Source organism: Dermacentor andersoni, chromosome 1 (assembly GCF_023375885.2).
Source record: "Dermacentor andersoni chromosome 1, qqDerAnde1_hic_scaffold, whole genome shotgun sequence".
In the NCBI taxonomy this organism is placed as follows: Eukaryota; Metazoa; Arthropoda; class Arachnida; order Ixodida; family Ixodidae; genus Dermacentor; species Dermacentor andersoni.
The window spans coordinates 20,591,621-20,609,565 of NC_092814.1; the positions used below are offsets into that span (position 1 = coordinate 20,591,621).

Below are 17,945 nucleotides of genomic sequence, written 5' to 3' on the forward strand. Positions count from 1 at the left end.
TAACTTTGCAAAAAAATGGTGAACTCATTTCAAGTCGAGTGAAACATTCTCAAATGTGAATAAAAACGAGATGCATACATAATTCAAATATCCACTTCAGTCACGAATTATGATCGACTGTCGATACATATGTGTGGAACATAGGTGGTGCTTGAGACTCCAATGACAGCAAATCAAGGTGATAGAATGACTCTGAGCATTTTATGACAGTCATTTTACAGTCAAGCCCACTTATAACAGCCCCACTTAAGACAAACGCTCGCTTAACACGAACAAGTCCGGCGTGACCGTCAAAATATACATCACGGCTATGGCGCTCGGTCTCAGCTACAATGAACGCCTGTGAGCCTAGCCGATCGGCTACAGCAAACACCTTGGTGTCGCGGACCACTTTCCACATGGTGAGAGCTGCAGACCGTGTGCCGTGCACGCTCTGAGAATCGGCTTTCCCGCGGCAATTGACAATGTAGCACATTATCACGTGCTTTCGTACCCCCTATTCTGCTCCCCCCCCCCCCCCCCCCTAACGCCGCGCCGCCGTGTCTCACATGACTGCGTGACTGTCTTTTTCTTGCTTGTGGTTGTGCTAGCGTTGTCGGCGTTGTTTCCTACTGGTGTGCTCTCATGCCTATCCGAGATGGCAGATTCGCCAGCGTCTACTTCGACAGTGAAGCGAAAAGCTTTGGACTTGGCCACGAAACTGTTGATTTTGAAAGACCTATCCCAAGGCGCGAGAAATCACAAACTGGTGAAAAAGTATGGTTTGTCGAAATAGACAATATCCCGATACTGAAAGAGAAGGACAAACTCTAAAAGAGTGCCGCCACGGACTCCGCGACGAGGAAGCGCCTACGGAAAGCCACATATGCAGACGTTGAAGACGCGCTTCTAAAGTGGTTCCTTGATGCTTGAGCGTGCAATGTTCCCATCAGCGGGCCGCTGATGTTGTCCAAAGCAAAGGACTTAGTGTTCCTCCTGGACTTCCCAGATTTTTCCCCTGGCAATGGCTGGCGGCTTCATCGCTTCAAGCTCCGCCACAGAATTATTTTCAAGTCCATGAACGGCGAGTTGGCATCGGTAAGCGACGAAGACATCAACACGTGGCTGTCTAAAAACTTGGCCCGTGTATCAAGTTATGCTGAAAGGAATGTATATAACGCCGATGAAATTGCCCTATTCTATCAAATGCTGCCTGGCAAAAACGCATGCTATTAAGGGTGACACATGTGCAGGTGGCATGCACAGCAAAATTCGCATAACTGTGCTTTTGTGCACCAACATGGATGGAAGCGATCGATACTTGCCATTTGTCATCGGCAAATCAAAGAAGCCACGTTGCTTCTGCACATATGTACCAGTGTGGTACAGGCATAACTCGAAGTCGTGGATGACACGCGAGTTGTTCGCGGAATGGCTTATTGACTTTGACAGCAGCATGGCGAAGAAAGGGCGCAAAGTTCTTCTGATTCTCAACAACTGTACCGCCCACCATGTCCAAGCACCATGTCCAAGCATCGGACGACGACAGCGATCCATCGGAGCCAGCACCCATAAGCGCGACCACAGCAGTGAGCTATATTGAGGCACTTAGAAACCTTGTGTATTTTAAGGCCTTGCGTGACGAACACAGCGCAGCTTTGAACAAGCTTGAAACCGCCGTCATTAGATGTGCTTTGAAGAGGCAGACAACGATCACCAATTTTTTTTTTCTCAATAATTTTTTGTTTTGATTGATGTCAATTTTTGTGTGTGGCCCACATATCACTTCTGGATACAACAAATGAATTTCGCGTGATGCTCAGGTTCGTTATAAGCGGGCTCAACTGTAATTAGAGTACCTAAATACAGTCGAGTCCACTTATAACAATGTTCAAGTGCCATGAAAATTTCATTGTTATAACCGATAATTGTTATAAACGGGTTGCACGAAAAAAAGCATAACAACTGCAAAGAGGGGTCACAGACGGCAAGTGACATGCCAGCTCCGCCGAGGCATCGTTTTGGTGGTCCCGAAAGGGGCCTTGTAAAAAATACGAGAAGGTTGCCGCGGCTGCCTTTCAGCTTGAAAATCCCTTAGCGCCCCCCCCAAAAAACAAAGAAAACATGAATACCTAAGAGCATTTAATGAGGGCAAAATAGCTTGCACTTCTTACTTCTTTGCTGAAACAAACCCATAATCGGCGAGTTTTGACTGCTTCGCAGCAATCTTGCCGATGTCTTTCTGGAGGGCATCCAAATGTTGAACATGTCCGAGCGAAAGGTTTTTTGCAAAAATGAAGTCCCGCAGGGAATCGATCATTCTTGAGGCCTCCTGTTGAGACACAACTTGCACAGGTTCCGGTTCATCTTCGTCGTCGCTGCTGTCATCGTCTTCCGCGCCGGTGACTGCTGCAACGATCGCCTCGTCAATCAATTCTTCGTTTGTCGCGACTGCATCGTCGGCGTGCAAGAATTCTTGAAGCCCCTCCGCATCGCCATCCAAGGAGAATGGGAAATGGGAACCAAGGAGAATGGGAAAGATGGGACAGCCCACACTCAACTGCCGTGACACGCTTTCAACGAGCGGCACACCCTCAGAATGAACTGCTTCCCGCGCGCCGATACAAAAGCAACAAAAGAAATGCCTTCCTTCCCTCTCCTACTCTGCCCAGAGGAAAGCGTCCGTCTTTTCTCCTGCTTCTCCTGCTCACCCCATTCTCCTCGCATGCGTCGTCACGTGAGCTTTTCGCCACCCCTGTGTGGCCGGCTCCGCATACACGCGCGCGCTTTTGGTGGAGTAGTATGGCCGGCGTGGTCGCTGCGTTTGCGCGTTTTTTTTTCTGTGAGGGTTGGCTCCAAATGACTACATTTAATTGTTATAACTGACAATCTAGTATGATAGCATTGTTATAAGCGGTTTATTTTACCATAGAACACACTGCAAAGGTGACGGTGCCGCGGCTGTCCATTGCTATATCTGATATATTGTTAAAAGCGGTATTGTTATAAGTGGGTTTGACTGTACTTGAATATTGTAAAGTCAGTCATGCTACACTTCTTCATAAAAAGAATTAAATCCCCCACTCGAATTACATGCACAACTTATTCATTAGCCTCAAGCGTTTCAAGAAATAATATATATATATATTTCAAGGTTGCTACCGACATGCCCCACATCAAGCGTCACGCAAAAACGTGGTAGTGCCTTCACCAAAGCAATACTCTGGAATGATACATATCACTCAGAAGCAAAATGGAAGTAATTTAAGTTAACAGAACATTCAATTTGCCATAAGCTTGATGTTCATGCTCTATTCCTTGCTACCACTGCACAGAAATGGCAAAAATAGGTCATGTCTTCAAATGTGCACGCCATGACTGAAAGTGATATAAGCTACTTTCATCAATTTATAGCAAGCTCATTGGTGCGAGGCCCCAACTTTGCCACAAATGAGATTCTCAACAGATGGTGTGCCAACCTCAACTCTCCTGACATACTCTCAGCCTGCGCACAACACCTCATTGTTGCATTTCACTGCTTTAGCGAGTTCACTTCGATTTGAATGAGTAACACCTGCATTCCAGCGTCAGCCAACACTTTGTTTTTTGAGCTCAAGCTCCTTGAAAAAAGCAGCGACAGGCTTCCTTTCTCGTTCATTCCTCAATGTGTAGGTCCTTTCTGCTCTTGTCCTCCTCCTACCGTGCGTTTGCCTCACGGGCCATTCAAAGCATCCTTTTCGTCAGCTCTACAGTCAATGTCCGATTTTTCGGACTCCCTAAGGGCCGCGAAAATGTCCGTAAAAATGAATGCATGTCTTTTACTGCCATTAAAGGCTCAAATCGCCACAGGCACATCTGAAAAGGCCTACCAGCACATTTATTAGGCATATTGGTGCCCGTACTGTGATAGGAGACGGTGGATGGACGCGTGTATAATTAAGGAATAGATACTGTGTCCCGTGACCATTGCCCCTTCCCACGGTTGTTATGTTTCACCGCATAATACTACTGTATTGTGGCAAAGCTGACTTTTGGGAACCGGCATTACGCAACACAGCGCACTTTCTGAGCTTCGAAGCCAATCGCGAGGACCACAAAGACAGGGTCAGTGCCACTGCTTACAGCGACGAATTCCTTCAATAAAAAAAAAAAAAAAAGAAAAGAAGGGTGCCGAATGGCAAGAAGCTTTATAACGAACGGTGAAGCAGCTAGGCCTAGCTTTTACCCCGGTGGCGAGGTAATCAAAACGGCGGCAGTGGTGGCTTTGATTAATGCTGTTTCGGACCTGCAGTCACGGCAAAAAGTTCGGAAAATCGGACGGCGAAGGGCTCTTGCATCCGAAATTTCAGACATTCTTAGACATTGATTCTATGAGGTATGTGATAGTGCCGCGGAGCCATCGGGCGTCCGGAAAGTCGGCCATTGACTAAACTCTTCCAGCCAACGACACGGCATCAAAAGACTATTCATTACGATCCCTCTCTTACGTGAGCCAGCATTACTGCGACTTTCATTCCCTTTTAATAAAATTGCAGGTAATTTTCCCTGATAAAAGCACAAGTTCCTCGAGTTTTTCCAGACTATTCAAAATCCCTGAGAATTCCCGGTTTTCCCGGTTTATAGACACCCTGTAACTACTAGATAGCCTTAAGTGAATCAGAAGCAGCTCCAACATGCTGAAATCAGCGATCTAAAGTTAGGCTAGGGGATTTCGCTGCAGGTTTGCAGAAGTGTCGGGCTGTGCTCGAATACATGTGTGCTGTGATGGTACAACGACATACTCTGGTTTATACTGAGTACATTCTACACAGCGACTGTGTTTTAATGGGGGAAACCAGTGAGACAAACACGTACAATGGAAAACACGTGGACAGGACGAGCACTGGACTTACAAGGGAAGAGTTGCAAGTTCAGTGCTTGTTCTGACCACTTCTCTTGCATAGGCGTCTTTACATCTTGTAGGTTTCCTGTTCAATAATTTCCACCAACTAGGCCAACAAGAAATTCTGTAGTAAACACAAGACCGTGAGCCATTTTACAAAAATATAAAGTGAAATAAAATGAAATAAAGTGAAAGGGAGAGTGCTGAAGTATATATCCCTATCGGCGAGAACGGCATTGTCTTCTGTAATATACACCAAGGTTATTGGACAAACATCACTTTGAAAATGCCCGCGAAACAACTGAACACGGCATAGCCTTAGGCACATTGCGTGGCGATGCATAGTGACTTCGAAGACCATTCACATGACGCGTCGCACAGCAACGTATCGTATCTCGTCAATTACTAGTGGGCAAACAGTGATGAATGTTCATTATGCACTCACCTCCCACAAGCTTAGTTTGTATGGAGAGACCATACATAATTTAATCAAGCAAGGAATGCGATTGGCGAAGATCCCGCAGGTAGCTTTTCTGCGACCTGCGGGATCTTCACCTGCGACAATAAATCGACGCAGGAATATTTTCTTTTATCAACAACAGTGACATGCAAGTGCAGGCTGACATACTATCTAAAGGAGTTTAAAGGGTTTCTTTTTTATTTTTCATTGTGGGACCATAAACACAAGGCGTGCCTCGCATATACCATGGCCATCTATGCTGTAGCTGCACTCCACTGCCTCTAGCAATAGGGCTGGCGCTGACTTCACTCACTCCGGCGGCTGGGGCTGCCACTCCAGAAGTTTGATATATAACCTTCTTGCCACGGGCTCACATACGTTTACGGTAAAGCTCCTTCAATACAGTCTACACTCGTTACAGTGAACCCGCATACAACAGACTTTCGGATATAACAAACCATATTGCAACCTTAGTTTGCTCTGCCTATTTTATTAATGCAGCAATGTTCACTTTTAACGGACCACGCTACAACGGACTACCGACTACAGTGGACGAAATTAGCAGCAATTTTTGTCAAAATTGGACGTATAAAACGGACTTTGCCATTTTGATATGGGCTGACAACTGACTTGCGAGGGTAAGCTGACAATCGCGGCTCCAATATCGCCCGCTCGAGAAAGAAAAGCACGGCGGAAGCACGGCATCTTCATTTGCGCCCGAGGCACGAGGCAGAGGCGAGGGAGAGAGTTCTACTCTGGCTGCTGCTGCTTGCGGCTGCCATATCTTGAAAGCGATCTGCAATGCGGATGAAGGGCATGCCTGCGCGGGCGCCATATCTTGAAAGCGATCTACGAAGTGGACAAAGTGTGCGCCCGCACGGGCCGCATGTTCAAAGCGATCTGCGATGTGTACAAAATGCGCCTAGTGCCGGTAGCTTCGTATGCGCTGTGCTTTCGACGTTTAGCTCAAGTTGAAGGGAGAGACAGCGCGAAGATCAATTCGCTAATGCTGCCGCGCTTCCTCACTCCCATGTTTGGACAGCAACTTTGCGTGGCGACAGAGAGAGATATGTTAACCTATGCAAGCATGACATCGTGCTTGTTAATTTAGTTAGTATGCGAAAGTTTACAACTTCATAGGCCAATAAAACTACTATCCTTACTTTCGCATATCTGTCTACTAATTCGCTATCGCAACCAATGCTTCGCCTTTTTGGGCGAAACTGCAACTTTTTTGGTTTGTTGTCACTCACTCTCTGCAATAACATTGCTACAGATCGCGGCCAAAGTTTCGGAAGTGATGCATTTCGGATATTACAGACTTCAGGTAAAACAGACATTTTTTGTGGGATTATCAGCGTCCATTGTAACGAGAGTGTACTGTACAGCGGTAGCAGTATGGAGGGGCTTTAGTTTACACCTCCTACTCATTCGTCCAAATGCCCAGCCCACCTGTGGTCATCGGAATATTGGACACACTCAGCGCTGCGACAGTACTCTTGCAACAAATGCTGCTTGGATAGGTCTCACTCCGGATCGATAGCTAGTCGGCTAGCGGAGAGGTTGGAGGGGCTTCACGTGCTGGCTCCAAGACAACCGAAAGTAGACTACAAAACCTCATATCATGATGCAGAGCCAGTGAAGGTGGAGCTTAGCTCCGATCACTCAGTAAACGAGTTGAGGAGAAAAAGCATGACTAAGGAAAAGGGTAACTTGTAATCGTCGTAAGTTCTTTTAATATGAGATGCTTCACTTAACACTTTCGTGACCACGCCTATTCCCGTCGACAGTATGTTCTCGGTGGTACAAGTTCGAATTTTGGCGCCTCTCCGAGCGCTTCGGACAGCTAGCGTCATCGAGCGGGTTAAAGAGAGACTATTTTATCAGTTTCAGATTTGTGTTTCTCTTTTCCACCACACGGGGATTTTTAAGGTGCCTGCATAGTTGGGGTGAGGAGTACTCGTTGTTTCCGAAATGGCATCTACGTCGCGCGGGTCCGCTCCCCAGAAACGGCGTGTTTCGACGGATTCTGACACATCTGGGCTCGAATTTGTGGATGATCGTAGCAGCACAGACTCGGAAGACGACTTCGATTCGTCCGACTTCAGTACAGACGACGAAAGTGCGGCAAACTGCCCCGGAACATCGACAGGTATCCGCCGGTGAGTTTTGCTTTCTTCTAGGACCGCGTTATCGCGTCGTAAGGATTTCCGGTGTGTTCTAAAAGGTCACAGTTCTTATCTGCAGGGTGTCAACGTCGTTCGGACGGGACCATTTGCCGACGGCAGTGCAGAGTGGAGTTTTGTTCACGAAGACCTCCGGGAGCAGACCTTGGAATCGCGCTCCGGAGTGCTGCACGGCTGTTCGTAAGAGCCGTCGATTTCTTCCTGTTTTTCACCGCCGAAATCATCAGGGAGAAACCCACCAACACAAATAAGTATGCGTGGATATATATTTTCGAGAAGCCCACAAACAGCGAGAGAGATGGATCGTGGAAGGAAGTCACTCAAGAGGAGATGCTGAAGTTCATCGGACTTCTCGTATACATGGGAATTGTGCAAGTCACACGCCTGCATTGTTATTGGAGCACATGCATATATTCTCAGGGCTTCTTCTGTCTACAGTGATGCCAAGGAAATGGTTCAAGGCGTTGCTTGCTTTCCTGAGTGTGTCTGATCCAGAGAAGACGACCGTCGCATCCCATGGCAAGCTTCACCGCATATCCTCTGCTTCAACACGTCAACGATTATTCCGCGCTATTTTTCCAACCGCGTTGGAACCTCTCTGTTGAGAGAATGGTGAAATCAAACGGTCGGTCCGGAATTCGCCAGTACAGTGCAGTCCACTTATAACGATATCACATATAACGATATATCTGTCATAACAATGGGTCGACATGAGAGTGTCATTTTATGCATTAGGTCTATACGGAAAAAAAACATTTATAACGATAGGTTATTCACTGCATATCGGATATAATGATCAAAGTTTTGCCGTCTGGATGGCGTTTTCCGTGCCAAATAATCATAACATTTGCGTTGCTTAGTTCCCTGAAACGAACGATGTTGAGATGAGGCGATGTTTACCTCCGTAAGTTCGTATCTGCCACCATTACCGCGCAGCGCGTCCCGCCCGCGCACCGGTAGGTGCAGCGCGCCACAAGATGGCGCTAGCTGCTTCATGCGCGACAGCCACAATCGCTCCCCCCCCCCCCCCCCCCCCCCCCAAAATAATAAAAGCGGCAAGCAAAGCGGCGCGGTGGTGCCCATCTCGCGTCTCTCTCTCTCTCTCTCGCGATAGCAGGCTGACGCCACCGAAGCAGCGTGCAACCAACCGTGCAACCCAGTTCGAAGGTGGCTCCGACAAAGCGCAAAGCTGTGTCGCTTGACACGAAGATGGATATTTTGCAGGACTCTTGATGCGGCTTCAAGGTAAGCGCCTTTGTGAAGAAGTATGAGCTCATCACAGTTAACGATATCAACCATTTTGAAAACAGGGAGCGCCGCAATTGTGAAGGCAGGCGCTATCAGCGGCCATGCAGATCAGCGGAAAAGGGTTAGAGACCCTTTGTACGCCGATGTTGAAGAGGCGCTTTACCAGTGGTTCATCACCAATTCCTTCAAGAAGGCGGGCTTTGTGCATAAGGACGAACTTCCCCAACCCACTGAGACCAACACGGTGGAAGCCGTTGACATAACCGAGCTCTGGGAGCTCGTTCCTACTGGTGACACAGGTGGTGTGTCGAAGGAGGAATTTTTGACTGCAGACAGTGCTGCCTCGTTCTGCGATGAGGTCACCGACGAGGCGATCGCCGAAGATGTGCTGTCTCGACAGACGGCAAAGTTGTGCGACGGTGGCGACGGCAGCAGCGACAGTGACAACGAGATTGACAGTAGCTCTTTGACCCCGACCTCGATGTCCACGCAAAGAGCGCTGTCGTCGATCGACTCCTTAATTGATTTTATGCATGCTAAAGGATTGCCACCAGTGTTCGCGCAGCAACTGGAATCCATGCACACCGCAGTTGTGAAGCTGAAGCTGCCGCAAAAGCAAGTGCAGATTTCGGATTATTTCGGCGCCTAACTTTTGACACGGTCATTGGCGCTAGAAATAAAGTTTGTTTGTTTTTCACGGCCTACTTTCTACATCAGCTATTCTTTAGAGCAAGTAGCGAATTCGAAGCTGCAAAGGTATGTTCCACGTTTTTTATTTTTATATATATATATATATATATATTTTTTAATAACTGCAGTCCAGATATAGCAAATATCGGTTATGACGATCATATTTTTCGTCTTTCTCGATATCGTTATAAGTGGACTGCACTGTACATGAGGGATAAAGTGATCAAATGGGGTTACAAATTATGGGTTTTGGCAGATTCGGAAACACGGTACACAGTTCAGTTCAGCGTCTATACGGGAAAGCGCGAAGAACCTAGCGTGCGAGGTTTGGCATTCGATGTTGTGACGCAGCTGTGCGAAAATTATTTTGATCAGGGTTACATAAATTTTTGGACAATTTCTACACTTCCACATCTTTGTTTGTTCATTTACTGGAGCGCAAGACACTTGCGTGTGGGACAACGCAGAAAGATCGGTGTGGCTTTCCAAGTGAACTCAAAGACACACAGTGGGAAAAGAAGGCGAAAAGAGGGGACGTTCGATGGCTGCGGGAGCAGGATGTTTTGTACCTGCAATGAAAAGACAGGCGGTTGTGAATATGATGTCTACCGCGCACACAGCGAACAAATTCGTCCTTGCAAAGCGATGAAAGAAAGTCCGGAATACGTGGACAGAAGTGTCCGTGAAGAAGCCGGAGCTGATCAAGAAATACAATGTGGGCATGTTTGGAGTGGATAAATCCGACCAGCTCATCAGATCCTACAACGTTCTTATGAAGTCCGTGCGTTGGTGGAAGACACTGTCTTTCCACTGTATCGATATAGCTGTAGTAAATAGCTTTATAATGCTTGACGAGCATCGTCGGCAGCATCCAGAAGCCCCGAATTATAGAGAAGTTTGCACTTTGACAAGGCTGCCTTCAGGCTAGAACTAATCGACCAGCTGCTGGGGTATGATGAGCCACATCTTGCGGACCCCCCAGTCGCACCTGTTGTTCCCTCTCGGAGTGCACCTCAAGTTCAGCAGCATCAACCACAAAAAATGGAAAGATATAGAAACGGTAAACTGTGCTATGGAGAAAGAAAAGTTGAGCCGAAAACAAATGTTTTCTGCAAAACATGAGCAGCTAACCTCTGTTTCACTTCATCGAGAAACTGCTTCGCATGGTGGCACGATAGACACTAGGTCTAATGTTTTCCTGTGTACCTGAAGAACTTTTGTAGATACAGATCTAATATTTGCAGGCTGATTTCATATAGCCCTTTTGTTGAAAATGTATATTTTCATTTTTTAAATATTTATTTGCGCAAAGCAGCATCGATATTTTTATCGATCTTTCTTGTTCTTGTTGCAATTATTTTGTTTTGCCAATTTTTTTCTGTACTATTATTAATAAATATGTTGTTTGAAATTAATACCGTTGGAAAGATAATTTCTTCTTCTACAATTTAATACCATACACTTAAACATGAATCATTTCCTGTGGTGGGAAAAAAAATAATTACCAGACTACCCGAAAACTACCGATTTTCGCATGGTCACGAAAGTGTTATATTGCGGCGCTTATGTTTTGCTATGTTGCGCTTATGTTAAAATTTGCCCAAACCGTTTCAGGGACCCTTTAAGTTCTTAAGCTTCTTTGTTAACCTCCAAGTTTCTGCCTCATATGATATGTTAGTACAGGTAGAATACAATTATTGTAGTCTTTTCTTTCCAAGGATAGCGCTAAGCTGCCGGTCAGGATTTGGTAATCCCTGCCATATGCCCTTCAACCAATTTTTATCCTTCTGTAAATTTCCTTGGATAATATGGATAAGATAGCTCAAGTGGCTGAGGAGTTCTATAGAGATCTATACAGTACCAGTGGCACCCACGAAGATAATGGAAGAGCGAATAGTCTAAAGAAATTTGACAACCCACAAGTAACGCCGGAAAAAGTAAAGAAAGCCGTGGGAGCTATGCAAAGGGGGAAGGCAGCTGGGGAGGATCAGGTTACAGCAGATCTATTGAAGGATGGTGGACAGATTGTTCTAGAAAGACTGGCCACACTGTATACGCAATGCCTCATGACCTCGAGCGTACCGGAATCTTGGAAGAACGCATATATATATTCTTAATCCATAAGAAAGGGGACGCCAAAGACTTGAAAAATTATAGACCAATCAGCTTACTGTCCATTGTCTACAAAGTATTTACTAAGGTAATTGCAAATAGAATCGAGAACACCTTAGACTTCTGTCAACCAAAGGACCAGGCAGGATTCCGTAAAGTCTACTCAACAATAGACCATATTCACACTATCAATCACGTGATAGAAAAATGTGTGGAATAAACCAACACTTATATATAACTTTCATTGATTACAAGAAAGCGTTTGATTCAGTCGAAGCCTCAGCAGTCATGGAAGCATTAAGGAATCAGGGTGTAGACGAGCCGTATGTAATAATACTGAAAGATATATATAGCGGCTCCACAGCCACCGTAGTCCTCCATAAAGAAAGCAACAAAATCCCAATAAAGAAAGGCGTCAGGCAGGGAGATACGATCTCTCCAATGCTATTCACAGCATGTTTACAGGAGGTATTCAGAGACCTGGATTGGGAAGAATTGGGGATAAGAGTTAATGGAGAATACCTTAGTAACTTGCGATTCGCTGATGATATTGCCTTGCTTAGTAACTCAGAGGACCAACTGCAATGCATGCTCACTGACCTAGAGAGGCAAAGCCGAAGGGTGGGTCTAAAAATTAATCTGCAGAAAACTAAAGTAATGTTTAACAGTCTCGGAAGAGAACAGCAGTTCACAATAGGTAGTGAGGCACTGGAAGTGGTAAGGGAATACATCTACTTAGGACAGGTAGTGACTGCGGATCCGGATCATGAGACTGAAATAACCAGAAGAATAAGAATGGGCTGGGGTGCGTTGGGCAGGCATTCTCAAATCATGAACAGCAGGTTGCCACTATCCCTCAAGAGAAAAGTATATAACAGCTTTGTCTTAACAATACTCACGTATGGGGCAGAAACCTGGAGGCTTACGAAAAGGGTTCTGCTTAAATTGAGGACGACGGAACGAGCTATGGAAAGAAGTATGATGGGTGTAACGTTAAGGGATAAGAAAAGAACAGATTGGATGAGGGAACAAACGCGAGTTAATGACATCTTAGTTGAAATCAAGAAAAAGAAATGGGCATGGGCAGGGCATGTAATAAGGAGGAAAGATAACCGATGGTCATTAAGGGTTACGGACTGGATTCCGAGAGAATGGAAGCATAGCAGGGGGCGGCAGAAAGTTAGGTGGACGGATGAGATTAAAAAGTTTTCAGGGACAACATGGCCACAATTAGCACATGACCGGGGTAACTGGAGAAGTATGGGAGAGGCCTTTGCCCTGCAGTGGGCGTAGCCAGGCTGATGATGATGATGAAATTTCCTCTACATGTTCAGGGTGTGCTGCAAGTAATTCACCTAGATACACATACTCTTGCACAGCTTGTAGATGATGATGGATGTAGTGTTTTGTGGTGCAAGGGCCAAATGTGGCCAAAGAGCGCCAGGCCGGTGTTAATGTGTTCGCAGTGGAGCTATAAATGACGAAGGGAAAATGTTACGTCACTGTAAAGGGGCCTAAAAAAAAAGAAACAGTCGCTGTGAAGTGTGTAAAACCTATATGAGATAAAATTATGCCAATGGTTAATGAGCTGTACAATGGACACGAAAGATACATTGTGAAATAATCATGATATAGTGAAATATGTCATAGATAAACATTTGCACGAAGCACTAATGCCTTAACAGAGCTCTTGAGATGCAAGGGCCCGGAGGCATGTATAAACTACCATCACAGCGGCATCCTCTGGAAAGAGGATGTGCTATAAATTTATGGGGCTAAAAACTTGCAAGTCGACATCGTTCAAAAAACCTAGAATTGCTTTGGTGTCAAAGAACGATTCTGCACCAAGAAACATTGCAGGATGGAGAGGGGTGTGCTGGCTATATACAACAGGAAAATGTTTCTTTCTCTCAGCTTCGGCTATCCGACACTCCAAGAGGATGTAGAGGACGGTCAGAATCTCACCACATCTACCACAGGTTGGAGGCTCATTTCCAGTCAGTAAAAAATTGTGAGTGCCATATCTTATTTTGTTTTAGCGCAAGCTGAACAAGGACAACGGAAAGGCATATCTGACATGCGCAGCGCTAACTTTCAACAACATATTTATTTCCCATTCTCGTCGCTATATATACACCCTCAAAAAGTCATACGGCACGTGCAAAATTTCGATAAAAATGAACAAAAAAATAATAAATAAATAAACTGGGAACCACACGTAAGCAGTTTTCTGACTTGCATAGTCACAGAAATGCACACGTTCAGTGCGAACAAAGATAATTGAGCTCTTTTGAGGATAATGAAATGGAAGGTTTACTGGCACATGCGTCGCCGAATGTTGATATGTGTCTAGCTTCTATTATCAAGCGCAAACTCCTCCCCAGCGCTGCTGAAAAGGACGATGTTATCTGTAGGGTATGACAGCAACCTTTCTTTTGTTTACACACACGGGTTCTCCCATAGATTAAAGAAGATTGCTAGAAGGAGCGGCATCAACATTGTATTTTTGGCGCCTAATAAATTGGCCAGCCTACGTAGAAACACAAGGCAAGAAAGAATTGCACATACCGCATGCGAAAAGGAACATAAAAACAAATTCATTGATTGCATCGCGGGAGTGGTATACCACATTCCTCTCGGGTGTGGATGATCCTACATTGGTCAAACAGGCAGATGCATAAATGACAGGCTACGAGAACACAATAACAAAGTAAACAACAAGGCCGTTGACGGCTTTCTTGCCATCCATTGCCAGAGATGTCAAAGCAAACCTAGATTTAAAGAAACAGTCATCATTATTAGAAGCAGGTGTGAGACGACGCGCTTGATAATAGAAGCTAGACACATATCAACATTCGTCGACGCATGCGTCAGTAAACCTTCCATTTCATTATCCTCAAAAGAGCTCAATTATCCTTGTTCGCGCTGAACGTGTACATGTCTGTGAATATATGTGATTTAAAAAACTGCTTACATGCCGTTCCCAGTTAATTTTTTTGTTCATTTTTACCAAAATGTTACACGTGCTGTATGACGTTTCAAGGGTGTGTGTATATATAGCGACAAGAATGGGAAATAAATCTGTTATTGAAAGTTAGCGCTGTGTGTGTCAGATGTGCCTTTCTGTCATCTTTGTTCAGCTTGCGCTACAACAAAATAAGATATGCCGTACCAACAAGCTCCTATATCTATCCTCATTGAGTGGCATAAGTGTGTCCTATCCCGAGTCGACAGAATAGGACATCAGTTCGTTGTGTTTTCGTTTTTGGGGGCCAGAAACCTAACTGTGGCTTAATCAAGTGAAGCTTATTCTTTGTTTCCACATCCCACAAGCGTTGCCAGTGGCTTACAGATTGTAGAGGCTGACTGCGAATCACACATTTTTATTCTCTTGCCAGGCTGTTGAACATTACCGTTGTCTTCTGCATATTAATTTTCAACCCCACTCTTACAATATCTTGGCTAAGGTCCATTACTTTAAACTCCTGCTCAGTGTTGCTGAAAAGGACGATGTTATCTGCAAGCCATAGGTTGCCGAGATATTCGCCATTAATGCTTACTGTTAATCCTTTCCAGTCTAACAGCTTCAATACTTCTAAACATGCAGTAAACAGCATTAAGGAGATTTCATCTTCTTGCCTGACCCTTTTCTTGATCGGTATTTTTTCACTTTTGTTGTGGAGAATTAAGGTAGCTATGGATATGGAGTCTTGGAGTATCTTACTGGAGTATCGGGGGACAAATAACAGATGCGAGTGGGAACCGTACCGAATGATTGTGCTCTAGGAGCTTGAGCAGAAGCACGAGTTACTGAGTGAACTGACTTCTGTTGAATAATTCAGTCATTTAACAGTCATTTAATAAGAATGTGTTACTTTCAAGCAAGCAGTCTATGAAGTTGTTTTCTCAATTTATGCAAAACCCTTCATTGTTTGGCTAATTTCAACCTGTTTGCATCCCATTAAAACCACGTGCGGTGCTATAGTGCACACTAAGCTCCTTCAATGAAAACGACACTCTACAAGCATTAGGCGACATATTCTTTTGTTACATTACTGTCATCATCAAGGTGCACCAAACAATTGAAAGCAGCTGTTTATTCTTCACAAGTTCACTCAGTTGATTGGTTGTCCAGTTGTGAATCGCATTACACACATGTATCAAATAATGTGCTTTTACCTAATGGACTCAGCAAACTTTTAATTGCACTTTGTTTATACATGAAGAAATATCCGGTATTCGATTCAATATTTGAAGCTTGTTTCTCTCTAATATTTGGCATTTGATTCAGAAGTTTCACTATGCAAAAATCCTTAGAAAGTAAAGATTGCTTGGGTGGCAGGGGTTAACGCAGGATTTTGACCTTGCCAGGCTCCTTGCATTGAGGTGCATGTAGGCTCACAGCTGTGCCCTCTCTGGTAAGTTTGCTTTCACTGACCTTTTTCAGGTACAATCGAATTTCAGAAAAAATATGTTGGATCCCTTTGCATGTTTTTTTTTTCCTTATTGAAAGCACTGAATCTTAATTATAGTTAAAATATCGCTACACGTCAAATTTAAGTAGTTCCTTTTGTAGTAGAAGATTACGTGTGGTTTGTGTGATTATAAGGCATGGTCTCCCTGCCCTTTTTGTTCTTGAAGAGAAATAGGCGTTTGAGAAGTTCAAGGGTTTCCAAGGACCTAAATACTTCTCTACTGAACTGGAGCAAATGGGCACAGGACTCTGAACTCACCATGCAAAAGCTGCTGAACTGCATCACTGGCCAACTGTGATGCTGTATAGCCTTGCCCACTCACTATACCAGGGTCAGCCCCAGCCGACAGGAGCAAGCGGCAAGCTTGCACATTTCCTTCGCGAGAGCACCGATGCAGTGCAGTCTGCCCCAAGCTGTCCAGTGCATTCACCTGCAACATGCCAACCTGTGTTCACAGTGATGTCGCAACATGATATGCTTATAACAAACTGTCGAAATAGCTAGCTGGCATACAGAGCTAAAATCTTTCCCTAAGAAATGTGGTACCACCAACAGGGTGTCTACCAAGTTGACATTTCCAAATTCCCAGAGTTTTCCAGGTTTTCCCCAGGTGCCTTTGCAAAATTCCCTGAGTGACACCATGTCGCTGGATGCTGTGACTTCCGAATAAGCATGCTAAAAAACAAAGAAAACAACTTAATCCAGTTTGAATAGCAAGGAGTAGTGTTTATATTATTCAAAAAGAAATCCTAAGGGAGGGATTAGTGAAATGCACATTGAATAACATATCCGAAAAAAAAAAATGGTAAAAGCCATTGCAAATCGAGTCGAACATTTTCAAATACGAATACAGTAAAAGCTCGTTAATTCACTACTCGTTAATTTGAAATTTTGGATAATTCGAAGTAGTCGCCGCGGTCCGTCCAAGAATGTATTGAAAGCAATATGTAACACATCCCGCTTATTCACACTGAAATCCGCACCGCCACCGATAATTCGAACTCAGCATCAACGTGGATGGGGAGAGTGCTAGTGCGCAGGGACACGCTGGCGTTGCCGTGCGGGTCGTGCAGCTTTGCTTTTTCGGTCAGCGGCAAGGACGATAACACCGTCGCCGCGCGTCGTGTTCTTTGTGTACGAGCGTGCAAGGATGAGCCGGCGAATGCGGCGAGGGAGGGACGGGGGGATGGTCTTCGGCTATATGCGCCGTGCACGCCGACGGACGCGCCACTGGCGGCGGCATTGCGCAGAACACTTGGGAGAGGAGCCTAGCGCGCGTCGTAGTTTGTTGTGTCGTTGATTGTGCTTCTCTGTCTTATTCGCGTTTTCAGAGCAAGATAGGCAACACCATTCGAACTTGTGGGGTGGGAAATCGCAGCCGCGAACTTCAGCCATCCTTGCTGCAAAGGGTTGTCTGCTACTGCTCCCGCGTGTACTGTTGGAAGCGTCCGCTAGGTGGCTTTTAGTGGTACCTCTATAGGCGGTGCATGAGGTGTATAAAGGCTAGAAGGTTATCTAGCCTCTATACTTCGGCGGCTGCTGCTTACGGTGCGGCCATGCGGGCGCCGCATCTTGAAAGCGATCTGCGACGTGGCCAAAGTGCACGCCCGCGTGGGCCTCAGGCATCTTCAAAGCGATCGGGGATGTTTGCAAAGTGCGCGTAGTGCCGGTAGCTTCATATGCGATGTGCTTTCTACGCTTCGTTCGCGTTGAAGTGAGAGCTGTACGAACATCAATTCGCTCGCTGCTACTTCTGCGTTTTCCCCGAGTTTCCACGGTCATCGAGCGAGATGCGTTCATGCTTACCTGTGCGCGCGTGACACCGCGTTCGTTAATTTAATTAGTAAGCGAATGCTTACAAGTTTATACGGCCGATAAAACTATTATCATTACTTCATATAGCTATCTACTAA

General features: G+C 45.3%; 1 protein-coding gene across 2 annotated transcripts in view; it reads right to left on the reverse strand.

The window, feature by feature from the left end:
• Nucleotides 1-17,945, reverse strand: part of Tnks (tankyrase) — a 357,580-nt gene that overhangs the window by 176,430 nt on the left and 163,205 nt on the right. For both annotated transcript variants that reach the window (XM_050193320.2, XM_055061240.1), the window contains exon 10: nucleotides 16,291-16,462. In XM_050193320.2, the coding sequence (XP_050049277.1) occupies nucleotides 16,291-16,462 (172 nt within the window). The remainder of the gene's footprint in view (nucleotides 1-16,290; nucleotides 16,463-17,945) is intronic.